The sequence below is a fragment of the Micromys minutus genome (genome assembly GCF_963924665.1).
Source record: "Micromys minutus genome assembly, chromosome: 29".
Taxonomy (NCBI): domain Eukaryota; kingdom Metazoa; phylum Chordata; class Mammalia; order Rodentia; family Muridae; genus Micromys; species Micromys minutus.
In genome coordinates, this window is record NC_137964.1 from 6,176,100 (window position 1) to 6,190,100 (window position 14,001).

General features: G+C 44.0%; 1 protein-coding gene across 3 annotated transcripts in view; it reads left to right on the forward strand.

Moving 5' to 3' along the window:
- The first annotated feature begins 1,449 nt into the window (after nt 1–1,449).
- Nucleotides 1,450–14,001, forward strand: part of PAN3 (poly(A) specific ribonuclease subunit PAN3) — a 104,791-nt gene continuing 92,239 nt past the window's right edge. For all 3 annotated transcript variants that reach the window (XR_013975605.1, XM_080940397.1, XM_080940395.1), the window contains exon 1: nt 1,450–2,207. Coding sequence is in view for 2 of the 3 variants with exons in the window: in XM_080940397.1 (XP_080796523.1) it covers nt 1,790–2,207 (418 nt within the window). In the remaining variant the exon portion in view is untranslated. The remainder of the gene's footprint in view (nt 2,208–14,001) is intronic.

The following is a 14,001-nucleotide window of genomic DNA, read 5'->3' on the forward strand; positions in this document are numbered from 1 at the left end:
CTCTATACACCTAGTAGCAATAAAAAGCAATTGCAAAACCCTACTGAATTCTTCCCAATCACAGGACATTTATATGAATCAGTTCACTCATTATGAAGCTGATACTCTTTTATCTCAAATTTACAGAGGAGGCACAGAGAAGCAACCAGGTTTCAAAGGCAGGTCTGGATTCAAGGATGCTTCAACCTCCTGCTGGCCTATCAGTTCTCTCTAGGAGTCCAACATCTTTAAACTCTCTAAGAGCTGATGTGCTAAGTTAGCATTGGACACTAATTCACACCTTATACCTCATTAGCCAGAGGATAAACAAGCCCTCTCAAACAGATATAACTGCTTCTTGTTCACTTTTGCACTGGGGTGCCTTTCCAGTTCCTGGACCGAGAAATGAACACTAACAAATATTCGCTGGATACTTAAATGAGTGAGAACTGTGTTCACACTCAGATACCAGCTTAGAATTTACCTAGGCAACATCACTAGGCTTACCAGATTGTGATCTACAGCATGCAGCTCACCCTTTCTGCAGTGTGGTACTTTTTATATTCTTCTGGGACTTCGTCAGGTTGCCACAATTCCTTCAATACTGCCCACACCCGTCCTTTTCATAACCCGGACTTGTCTTTTGAGAAAAATCTCTCAGAGATTTCTAAAACCTTCAAATCAATTTTTCGCTTCATTTCAGTTCTTCAATTGTCTTAATGCCTCTCCCCCCTTTCAAAAAAAAAAATGGCGCAAATTGGAAATCAATGAGGGGAAAACTTTTTTTTTAAGTGAATTTCAAATGCAGAGTAGGAAAACATTCTAGCACAGTTGGAATTGGGTCTTCCATGCTGCCTAGGCAGCACTATCCTAGGAGGCACCTTACTGCTGAGAAAAAATGCGAGGGCCATCAAAGCAGAGGAAACAGGTGCTGCTCTAAGCAGGAGGTTGTTGACATCAACGGTTTTGGCTCCATTTTTTTTTTTTTCTTTCTTTTTTTGACAAAGAGCCCAGAAGCTAAGGTTATCTGACCAGTAGTTCCATCACCTTCGAGGAGGGAAGGATTAAAAAAAAAAAAAAAGAAGTGCGGTGGGGCAAAGGCAATGTGACAAACAAAACCAAAAACTGCTCTGCAGGGAGCGAGGTTGGGCCGCGTCCCCCTCAAAGGACCAGTGACCGACTGTCACTTTGTGTTTTCACTTCCAAGCTGACAACCACCTGGCTCAAGGAGGAGACTCAAAGAGGGGTATCCTGTCTCGTGAGAGCTTCAAGCACCCGACCCATGACAACCCGGGAAGGCCACGGAGGCCCTCGGCTGGACCAACCGCCTCCGGTCCGCTCGCGGACGCCCCCGGGGGGCCACGCCTGCCGTCCGGCCAGGCTTTTACCCAGAAGCCTCCGCGCCGCGCGCGCACGCGCAGAGACGGCGACCGTCTCAGGAAGAGGAAAATGGAATAAACAACTCGGGGGAACCGGAGCGCGAGACGACGAGCGGAGGCAGAGTTTAAAAACAAACCGGCTCCCTCCGCCGTGCCTCTCCCCCCCCTCCCAGCTTCCGGTCGCCGCCGCCTCAGAGTCTCCTGCAGTCCCGGCCGCACGGCCACCGCGGTGTCCCGCGCGGCCCCTTTAAGGACAGCCGAGAGGGAAAGGGAGAATACCTACTCGCCGCCCGCCCCTCCCCCTCCCCGGGCGGCTCCGGCTCCCTCAGCGGGCCCAACCCGCCCGCCCGGCTTCCATCCGGCTCCGGCGGCGGCTCCTTCCCGCCCTCGTCTATGGTGGCGGCGGCGGGGGACGCGGCTGCGGCGTGGCCATGAACAGTGGCGGCGGCCTTCCGCCCCCCTCGGCCGCCGCCTCCCCGTCGTCCTCCTCGCTGGCGGCGGCCGTGGCGGTCGCGGTCGCGGCCTCGTCGGGCGTCGGGGGCGTCCCCGGCGGGCCGGCTGCGGGGGTGAAGCTCAAGTACTGCCGCTACTACGCCAAGGACAAGACGTGCTTCTACGGAGAGGAGTGTCAGTTCCTGCACGAGGACCCGGCCTCCGGCGCGGCCCCGGGGCTCGGCCTCCATAGCAACAGCGTCCCGCTGGCGCTGGCGGCCGCGCCGGGGGCCGGCTTTCCTCCCGGAGCGCTCCCGGGCGGGGGAGCGGGGCCACCCGCGGGGCCCAAGAAGCCGGAGCTGGGCGTCCCGGGGGCGGCGACAGCGGGCGGCGGACTCGATGGACCGCGGGTGGCGAGTGAGTGAGGCCCGGGCGGGGTGGTGCGGTACGGGCGGACCGGGCGCGGGGAGGAGGCCTGCCCCTGCCCCTGTCCGCTTCCCCTCACCTCAGGGCTGCGGGAAAGGCCTAGGCCCTGCGTAGCCCTCCTTCCTTCTTCCTGTTTCCTCTCTCCGCCGCTCTGGGCAAGCCCCGGAGCTAGGGGAGGCGGGTTCCCCGGGAGCGTGGGTGGATGGTCCTGGTGATTGGGGTTGGAGGGGGGGGGGTGCCGCTGGGAGTAAGTGCGGAGAGGAGGGGGGGATGGGCCGCGGAGTGTAAGGAAGGGGGTGTCGTTTCCGGGTGTGTATGTGTGGAAAGGGGCAGGGTTTTCGAGCACATGTGTCGATGCGTGCTTGTGTGGAGTGCGGTCTGCCCTGATGGTGAGGTTCGCCAGTGGGTGTGTTGTGGGTAGGAGGCGGGAGGTGAGGGCGGGCTTAAGGCACATTGGCCTTGCCGAAAAGGACGCAAAAAAGTTTTGTAGAAGGTTTTCCGGGCTGGGAACGCCTTCTGAAGGACGTCTGGGATGAGGGGTGGGGGTGCGGGGAGGAGAGGTGTAAGTGAGCACAGGTTTAATAGCTTAGACTAGGAATTTCCCAAGATTGGTGCTCTGGTAGTTTTCTGGAAAGCTAGAGTAAGTGCACTGGGTGTCTGCAGGGATCTTGTCTTTTCTCATGACATTATAGAGTGAACTCTCTCAGCACTGTGCCTCAAGAGCGTATCGCACTCCGAAGGCTTTCGTGAGAATAGTAGAGGATTGTGTACGTATATAGCTTTTTAGCTAAGTGGAGTTTGCTATTGTAAATGATTTGAACGTTAGAATTAGGTGCCTGATTACCTTCTAGTTTTAGGTCTTGTAATAACTTGTTAGTCAGGTTAACTTGCACTTCAGAACAATCTTTGTCTTTAATACTAAACAACCTGGTAAAGTGGTTTTTAAAAGCTTTTTTTTAATTGGTCTCTGTTTGCCGAAGCTTATATGGTAATAACTTTAGATGCTTTATTAAAAAGTTATTTTATTAATAGAATGTAGCCATTATCTTTTTTAAAATTTCATTTATCCCCCTTCACCCCCCCCCCCGTGTGTGTGTGTGTGTGTGTGTGTGTGTGTGATTGTCAGTGTGCCCCCACATAGCATGGATGTAGAGATCAGAGGACAGTTTTTGGGGAGTCATTTTCCTTTACAGTGTGGGTCCTGGAGCTGGAACTTGACAGTAAGCATTTTACTCTGGCCTAACAAGCAAGTGCTGTCTTTGTCTCGCTCCTCTTCCCTGTTTCTTTTTATCAGACAGGGTTTTCCTCTAGCCCACACTTTGGAGATCCCCCTGCCTCAGTCTCATGAGCTGGGATTATAGGTTTGCCATCATGCCCAGTGGAGCTTTTTGTTTAAGGTAAATTTTATGAAACGAAGTTGTGGCTCCAGTTAATTTAAGGATAATGTTTGATTGGTAAGGAGTGAAAGAGAACAGTGTCTGTCTGAGTTTACTTTTTGCTGCTGTTTTACAACACCATAACCAAAAGCAGCGTAGGGAGGAGGGAGGTTTATTACGTGTTAGAGTCCATTATTGAGGGAAGCCATGCACAAGGTCAAGGTATGAGCCTGGAGGCAGCAACTGAAGCAGAGACCAAGGAGGAAGGCTGCACACTTTCACTAGCTAGCTTGCTTAACCTTTGTAAAGCCCAGGCCCACCTGTCTAGGGGTGGCACCTCTGTTAATGGACTGGGTCCTCCTCCGTCAGTTGGCAATCAAGAAAATGCCTTACAGAAATGTCCACAGATCAGTTTATTAGAGGCAAGTTTTCATCTGAGGTTCCCTTGCCTGTGTGACGGGTTTGTGTCACATTAACAAAAATTAACCAGCACAGTAACTACCTTCCAATTGAGGACACTTGAAAATGCTGGTCCTTACCATGATCTTAATTGAACCCAAGAACTGGAAAGATAGGATAGAACCAAGCGAATGGAGGAGTTGAAGGAACCATGTTAGGTGGAGTAAACCTTAGAGGTGCCTCTCAGGAGGGTGAAATCCTTATCTGAGAAACCGAAAGCAACTGAGATACAGAATCTTTAGATGATAGGCAGTTAATGCTAAGGGCATTCAAATACTGTCATTGAATATCTGATCAGTAGCTGGGATCCTGTGGCTCTTAGGGTCTTAATATGTAGCATTGACTGTCTTGCAACTCAGAGATCTGCCTGCCTCTGCCTCAGTGCTGGGAATACAGGCATGTGTCACTCTGTCTGGCCCTGTGATATTTCTTTAACATGATTGGCCACTATCTTCCTTTCTCATTGGCTTTTCCAGCATGATAGGCTTGAGTTAATGACTGTTCTGAATTTGTACACTTAGTCGTTTAATCTGTTCTCAAACTTTTTAAAAAAAATATTTATTTATTTATTTATGAGTACACTGTAGGTGTCTTCACATACGCCAGAAGAGGACATCAGATTCCATTACAGATAGTTGTGAGCCATCATGTGATTGCTGGGAATTGAACTTAAGATCTCTGGAAGAGCAGTTAGTGCTCTTAACCACTGAGCCATCTCTCAAGCCCTGTTCTCAAACTCTTAAGATAGCCTTCACCAACTAAGTGTACAAGGAAATTAAAATAGATGCCACGTTCCAAATAGTGTCATTTAGAAACATTTGGATTGTGTTAATTGCTGATTTGATATTAGAGCATTCTTCAAGTGAATCTTTAAATGTAACTGGATGGTCTCTTATCAGCATAGTAGGAGTGCTACTTGATAGGTTTCCTGCTCCTCTGTCTGACTTCTGTGTCATGTGCATATACTTTTAGGCTTTTAATTGAAGTACCTGCTAAAAACTAGAATCATAGTCCAGTTTTGTGTTACTATAACAGAAAAACACAGATTGAACAATTAAAAAAAAGGAATTTCAGGGTCTGGCAATATGGTTTTGAAGGAAAAGGCATTCGTCAAACCCTGTAACTTGAGTTCAGTCCTCAGGATCCACATGTTAGAAGGAAAAAAACCCAACTCCTGCAAGTCCTCTGATCTCAGACTTGGCCTGTATGGAGAGCGCTATCCCGTGGTACCATCCTCAACAGAAAGAACAAGAGTGTAGTGAGAGAGAGCAAGAGTGTCCAGATTGCTTCTGTTGTAAGTCTGATCTTGAGAGAACTATTGCAGTCTTTTAGCAACATCAGTTCATTCATGAGAACACCTTGTGATAGAATCACTTCTTTGCTTTTTTTAAGACTGTGTAGCCCTGGCTGTCCTGCAACTCCTCTCTGTAGACCAGGCTGGCTTCTAACTTACAGAGATCCATCTACCTCTGCCTTCTGAATGCTGGGGTGCATCACCATGCCCGGCAGAATCACACTTTATTAATAACCTTCCTCCTACCCCTGTTACACTGGGGATTTACACATGGACTTTGGGGGTGGAGGTCACTAACAATAGAAGCATTTGGCTTCTGAACTCTCAAACTGTCCTCACAATGCCCAGTACATTTCTTCCATCTTAGTAGTCACAAGACTGTTAACTCCTTCCATTACCAGCTTAAACGTGCGTGCAAGGGCCAGAGCCGCATCTAAATCAGATATGGTGAATGATAATTTCTGAGGCACATTCCTCTTTATCCCTGAGTATGTGAAATTGTTACATGTTTCCAGAGCTCAAAGGTCAAAGGGGGCGGGGGGGGGGCTAAAACTTTTCATTTCAGAAAAGAATAGATAGGAAAAGGAGTCATTTGTGTCAAGCAAGTAAACAATCTAGTGGAAAATTTTAAGCCTATGCTCATCCTGGGCTGGGAGTTGGACCCCTAGGTGGCCCTATCCCGGTAGCTTTTATGCACTCACTTTTTAAATCTACCTTGGCTTTTTCCATTTTGACTTGGACACTGGTGACTTTACAGTTTTGTGATGTCAAGAGGTTGGTACTACTCAGGTATTGTCTGAGTAGGGGCTGTGAATGTATGGCAATAACTCTACTATGAGGTCCCCAGGCTGTCTAGGAGACCTTGAAATATAGTTGTGTTTGTCAAGGCCCCTGAGATTTTACATTGTGTGACAGTCAGTGGCATACATCCTGTATCCATTTCCTTGGCTGTGGGTTATGCTTCCTGGACTTGGCTTTGCTTGAGCAGTAGCTACTGGGAGCAGTGAACAGTCCTGAGGTGATTTGGCAAGCAGCCTGAAAGAGCAATGTGGCCTGGGCACCCAGACAATTTTGCTTTCTTAGACTTCTGGGTCAGTCCTGGGATAGAACTGTAATATCAGGTATCTGTAAATGTCCTAAGTGGCATTTTCAGTGTCATCTTGACCCCCATCCCAGCCCTCTTTTCCTTTTCTTACTAATTCTTTATTCTTTGGCAGTTTCATATGTGTTTTTAATGTATTTCCCAGGTTTGTCTTTTTTTCCTCCTATCTTCCTATTTCCTTTGGGACCCTTCTTCCTGGCATTTCCCCCTCCTACTTTCAGGTCATTTTAGCTTTTTAAAAAAGAACTCACTGATTATATTAGGGCTGCTTGTGAGAGCTTTGGTGTGGGATTATTTACAGGAGCGTAGGCAATTTATCAATGGCTACACCTGAAGAAAAATGACTTCTGCTCTTAGCTCGAGGAGGGGTTTCATGAACTCTGCTTCAATTCATGCTAGAATGTCATGAGTTCCATGACTGTGTCACCTCCAGAAGACAGAGTTTCAACAGTGTTTGTCCCCAACCTTCAGCTCTTACATTTACATTCTTTCTGCCTGGTCTTCAACGTTCCCAGAGCCTTGGGTTGGTGTGAGTGTGCCTGCATGTGTGTCACAGATCATATCCTGTTTAGAGTACTCAGCAGTTAGGTGTGTTAGCCTTAAGTGCTGCCCCTTAAGAAAGGAAGCATTACTAACCAGTGTTGCTCAGTGGAGTAAGTTGCTGGTGCAGTGGTGCTGAGTAGAAAGGTGAATCCCTCCTAAATGTTTCTCATCATTCTTTCACATGGTGAGGCTGCAGTTTCCTAATCCTATTGTTTAGCTTTCTGTTTAATTGCACATTCTCTCTGCATTTTCTGCTTTTCAGACTTTGTATTCAGTAAAAGACAGTCATGTAGTTCCTTTGTAGTTTCTGTAGAAACTTCTGCCACATAGCCTAGTTCATTGTTCTGTTGCAGCTTTCTTCTGGGAGGGACATTAGTTGGCCAGTTTTGACATGGTAACAGGATGGATGAGCTGCTTGTTTTTGTGTAGGAAGAGCTCCTTAGCTCATTTCTGAATAATGTAACACTATACTAATGCATCATTTGCTTTCTAAACTGTTAGTGGGCACTTGGATTGTTTACTTTTTTTGTCTGTGAAGAAAAACAGTTAAATGTACAATGGAGAAATGGCTCAGTGGTTTGGAACACTTGATCTCCTTGATGATTGGAGTAGTTTCCAGCACTCAAGCCTTTGCCTGCAGCTTCCAACCAATGGAACGCCAGCTCCAGGGCCTCTTATGCCAGTTTCCGACCTCTTCTGTCACCTTTTACACAAATGTACCTCACACATAGACACACATATAAAAATCTAATTATAAAAAGAATTCTAAGTGTATTTTGGAGAGTGCCTTGCTTAATTAACTACGGGTGGAATTGATAGGTACAGTAGGGTGCACATATATTCAGCTTCAGTAACCCATGCTGGCTTTCTCCTTTGGGAGTTCATGAATTTTGGTCATTGTATATTCTCTTCAGAGTTTGGCGTGTCTGTCTTTAAATTTCAGCTATTCTGGTAGTTAGAATGTATGGCACAATACGGTTTTTCTTGTTTTTTGTCTGTATCGATTTTAATTGAATCAGTCAACGATAATAACATCAGAAGATATAATAGGAAAATACAGAGTTTTTAAAAAGTGCCTTGCTATCCTGTGTAGGATATAGACTAGTTGATGGGGCAAGACTTTCTGCATTTTGCCTGTTCCCTACCTGACATAACATATATGGATCTTTAGTATTTTACTTTAGGGGATTATTTTGTTAGTGTTTTAGATAGGGTTAAAATAACCTTGGAAGTTATTGTGTGTCTCAGTTAGGGTTTTACTGCTGTGAACAGACACCATGACCAAGACAAATAAAGGACATTTAATTGGGGCTGGCTTACAGGTTCAGAGGTTCAGTCCATTATCATCAAGGTGGGAGCATGGCAGCATCCAGGCAGGCATGGTGCAGGAGGAGCTGAGAGTTCTACATCTTCATCTGAAGGCTGCTAGCAGAATACTAGCTCCAAGGCAGCTAGGACAAGGGTATTAAAGCCCACATAGGCAGTGACACATCTACTCCAACAAGACCACAGCTCCCAACAATGCCAATCCCTGGGCCAATCACATATAAACCATCACAGATTGAGGGGGAACCTTTATCCTCACTTTGCAGGCATTTTAAGAGTGAGCCAGAAGGCTTAAGTATATTAAGATGCCATGATGTCTCACCCTTGTCAGGGAAGTAGCTTTTATTTGTTGTTTCTCTGTAGTGTAAGAAGGCCCTCACTCCAGTTCTGCTGGCCTGGCAGTGTGATAATAAGCACGTTCTGACAGTCAGGGTTGTTATTAGGAGGTAATTTAAAGGCATTTGATTTTTCATAGTCGTGTTTCTGTTGGAGTTATTTTTTTAATGTGGTTTCTTTTTAAAGATTTATTTATTTATTGTATTTAAGTACACTGTAGCTGTCTTAAGATGCACCAGGAGAGGGCATCAGATTTCATCAGTAGCTAGATTTTCAAGATGGCTTTACTCTAGAGGGTACTCAAGCTTCAATAGTCAAGATATGTCAGTGTATGTTTTATGTGCTTGATTTTATTTGAAATCCAGAAGATCTGTTTGTTTTATCAAAACATAATTCCTGTTCGTTTCTGCTGATGTAGTTAACAGTGAAGGCTTGTAAATAAACTGTATGGCAAATGACTTCCTTACTACCCTTGTAACCTTGGTCAGATTTTAATGTCTTAGCCCTGGTGTTTCTCTGATTGAGGAGTGAAGATACACCAGGCAGCAGCAGCAGCAGCTTTTTTGTAGTAGTTAGGAGACTTGTGTTTTCTACTTTATTTTTGAGATAGGGTCTTTAACTGAATCTGGACTTGTCTCCTCCTCCTTGATACTGGGATTTCAGGTGCAGATAACCTCATTTGGCTCTTTATGTGGTGACTGGATCCTGACTCAGGGTTTCATGCTTGTCAGGTAGGTGCTTTACAGGCTGAGCATGAGCATTTCAGCAGCCCTTTTTGTCTTACTTAAAGAGTAGTTCAGTGAGCCAAAGGGCAAGATGATAAAATACTTAACCTAGTGTTTGTCTCCTTTTGGTATTAGGAATTAGTGTTGGGCTGAGAATCCCACAATTGTGATTTTTAGTGCTATGACTTAAAAAAACAGTTGTGACCTTGGGCTGCTCATTTGGTCCATATGAAAATACAGTTCTTTTTCTGTAAAATAGAGTGGAGTATGTAGCACATGACCTAAAAGCTTTCCCACTACTGTGCTTCAAATATACTTGTGTTTAAGAAGACAAAAGTCTCTTGTTTCCTCTTAACTGGTCTGCCTGAGCATCAGTGGGTGGTTATGGGTCTGATCTCTTTGATTCTGTGTTAACAATTCTTTACAAGAAGACCTCCTTGCCTTTGGAGCCAGGTTTAGAGTGTATTGTACAGTGAGCTATATTTCCCAATTCCTCTCTTTTTCTGATGTCTCTTTGTATATCTTTCTTGCTTTTTTAAAAAAAAGACATGCTCAGAGGTCTTTGTTCCATTTGGGAATGGGTTGACCATTCTCAGGAATTGGCTCCAGTGATGGTATGAGCTTAAAATGTGCAAGGCCCTGGGTTTAATCCCCAGTACAAAAAAACTGGAAAAATGTTAACAAAAAGGATATAGTAGTATATCATTTTGTCTATTAAAAAACAAGTTGGAAAAAACTTTTTGAGACAGAATCTATGAGGTACTAGCTATCTTAGAACTTGCTGTTTAGGCCAAAATATGATTAGAAGGTATGCACCACTATGCCCAGCTGAGTAATTTTATGATTAACACTTTTTTTTTTTTTTTTTTTTTGCCTTTGCTTTTTAAGGCTGGGTTTTTCTGGGTAGTCTTGGTTGTCTTGGGACTTGCTCTATAGACTAGACTGGCTGTGAGCTCAGGGATTGTCCTGCCTCTGCCTCTGGACTGCTGGGATTAAAGGCTTGTGCCACCACCCCTCAGTTAATGTAAAGATTTATGAATTGTTTTATTTACTTATTTTCCCTTTGCTATGATAAAACACTCTTGACAAAAGTAACTTAATGGAGAAAAGATTTATTTTGGCTTACAGTTCTAGGTTACAGTCCATCCTGATGGGGAAGTCAGAGCTGTGGGACCTTGTGAAAGCTGGTCATATTGTGTCAGTAGTGTAGAAACAGAGAAGAATGCATGTGCTTCAGCTTTGCTCACTTTCATCACCCCAGACAGCATGGGATTTCCTTGACTAGGAAGGGTCCTGCCTAACTAGGAGCTGGAGAGAGCTCCTCTTTAGGGTTAAGGGTGTGTACTGTGTGTGTATTGCTCTTGCAGAGGACTCATTTCCTGGTCTCTCTTTAACTCAAGTTCCAGGGGGTCTGACCTTTTTCTGTCCTCTGTAGGTACCTACATCCACTTGGAATTTGCATGAGTGCACATGTGTGCAGAAGCAAATAATACCAATATTAAAAAAGATAAGCCCCCCCCACATTTGATAAATCCAGTCATGTCAATCTTCTTATCAGTATGTCTAGGATCTTATCAAGTTGCCAGAACTATTACTGTTGTGTGAATGTTCTTTGTGATAATGATCATTATCTAAAAAAACTGAGTACCCCAGCATTCAGTTTTCAGCAGAAATATTGGTATATCAAGTTTTTCTCTATATAAATACTTCATTGTTTTTAACTTCATTTGTTTAGTAATCTTGATGCTTTTTTTAAAAAATTGTAACTGATTTAATGACTATTAAATTTCTTAGTTGTAGGTTCATACTTCAGTTTTCTTTGAGCAAATGCAGTTGTACAGCCATCAGCTCTCTAACAGCTTTACAGATAGTTTTTCATTGTATTTCACAACGCAGTTGAGGTTTGCAGCACAAATGGTGTTATCATCTTCATTGTATCTGTATTTGCCGAAGACTGGCTAGTGAATGGCAGAGCTGAGACTCAAACCTTTTCAGCAGGTTATCACAGAGTGGTTATTGGGACTTCATAATGACAGATTATGGAATTCAGATCTCATTTCATGTGAGTTCTAACTAGCATCTACTCTGTAAAGTACTAGCAAAGGAGAGTTCCATGGTATTTTCTGTTGGGCATTTTCTGTAATGTCTTCTGTGCATTTGCATTCTTCAAGATGTTCAGTGTTTTAGGATGTTTTGTTTCCATGATGTTTTAGTTCATGACTACAAAGTCCAGGAAAATCACCACAGGAAGATAGGATAAGCTTTTCAGCATCAGTCTTCTTCCTCTGTCCTCGACTTCTAACCCAGGACCTGGGGCATGATGGGCTAGTACTCCACCACCGAGCTCTGTTTTATAGTTTTGGAGACTTGGGATTCTAAGTTGCAGGCAAGAGCAGATTTGGTATTGGCCATGAGGTCTTTGTTTTTGTTTCTTGCTTTCACAAAAGCAGAAAGGGCAGACATGTAATATTGTTTTATATAGGTATGAATTCCACTTACAGTGGCTTAATCATCTAAAACTTCTACCTCTTAGCATTGTTTCAATGTGTGAGTTTGGATGAACACATTTCAGATTATAGCATTTTGCTCCAAATTCCCATGTCCCCGTTTTTTATTTTTATTTTTTTTTTAACCATAGAAACCACATTCATTCTGTCCCAAATTCCAAAAATGACTGCATTTCAGGGCCAACTAAAGTCTCGAAGTCTAGAATCTTATCTATCGTAGATGAGGGTGTGACTTATCCTCAGGCAAACTGTTCTTTCAGACAAGTCCTTCTAGCTCCACTGGTGGGATGGGGAAGGATGTTCATTTCAATTTCAAAAGGGAGAAGTAGAAGGACCTGGGGTAGCACCCAGCAGAGCACATGCCACTGGTGCTAGAGAATCATCTTTGTCCTGTAGTCTATGCCCAGCACTTAGTAAGAAGGGAGGCTTGTATTTTCCATGCTGCAGGGATACTTGTTTCCAAAGCCTTTCTGAGAGCAGTCCACGTTGCAGCATTGATTATTTGCTGTTGCTCTGCTCTCAGGCCAATATTGCATGCTGGTGCTGTACAGTTCTGGGTTCGAGGTGGTTCTTTCTTTACATTCTACTATACATTGCTGTAGGCTACTCTTGTGGCACTCTCTCCTGGTCCAGTTCTCTGCCTGGTCCCCAAAGTTTTCCAAATGCTCTTTGAAATGTAGGTCTTCATCTATGTGTTCCTAACTGCTGCACTCACATACCCCTGTAGTAAGCACCATACAGATAGATACCACCAAGGTCTACTGTTGTACCTTTCTCAGTGATAGCTGAGCCATAACTGGGTTCACTAGAGCCATGATGGAGTCATAGCCAAGGGACAGTACACAAGAATGCAATGGAACAGAGACTTGAAGTGGCCCAGGGCAAGGAAAACTGAGGTCCTGGCATCTCTGGGTCTTCCCCTGAAAGAGCTCTCTATCAACAAGGCCTTGACACTGTGGGCCTGTGGTGGGAGTGGCAGATTGAAGCCCTCAAGGTCATTCTTCAAGCGAAAGCTGATTGTATTGAAGGTTGTTTAATGCTTTCTCCAGTAAATTGTCAGATAAAGACTTTTCTAAATTCTATCTCTTTTGATTATAAATTTTATCTTAAGATAAAACGTTTCCAAACGCTTTTCTGTGAACAGTTTAAGATAAAACATGCATCTTCAACACTGTATGTATAGTTTGTATCCACCAAACATTGCAGTTCTCTGCTTAAAAGTTTAGAAAACATTATCTATCTATCTATATTATATATTATATATCTTCATCTATCCATGTTGGCTTGGAACTTACAGTAAATTTTCTGCCTGGTGCTGGGACCACAGGTGTGCTCCATCTTTATCACCTTACAAGGATGTTTTTTTCTCCCCTTTCCTACCTATCTTGTTTCTGATTTCCAAATCAAGACCTCAGAACAATCTCTTGAGTTCATATCTATGTGTGGGTATAGTGGAGGCCAGAAGAGAGAGCATTGGATTCCCCTGCTGGTTGTGAGCTGCCTAACATGGGTGCTGAGAACCAAAGTTGAGTCCTCTGTTAGAGTAGTAAGTGCTCTTACATGCTGAGCTATCTCTCCAGCTTTCTTTCTGTCTTCCTTTTACCGGCATTCAGTACCTTTAAAATGACTGAGGTTCTTCTGGTTGTGGTTTTCCATTGACCCTTCACCAGAATCACCTTTTATAGTCTACCCTGTTCTTATTATTTAGTTCAGAAGCTGCTTCCACATTTTTTGGCCTTTGTTGATAATGATTGAAACCCATTTCTGAGTACTAGTTTTTGAATAAGTCTTTTTCTGCAGCTATAGTACAAGAACAAACAGAAGTTTATTACTTATTATAGCTCTGGAGACTGAAGTGTTGAAGTTCAGTGTGCCAGCAGGTTTGTTTTTTGATGTTCAAAGTGATGTGGCTTTTCCCTAGTGAATGAGATATAAGAGGACAAAGAATAATTTAGCTTAACATTTAGTTGATTTTATTTTCAGCTCTAGAATTGGAGTAACATTTCATTTGAGAAAATAAAAATGTTCATGGGCCATGTACAAAACTTTGATTTTTATAGACAGAGGCTGAAGAAAGCTGAAACAGAAGAACAGAGTAGATGGATCATTTCAAAGTT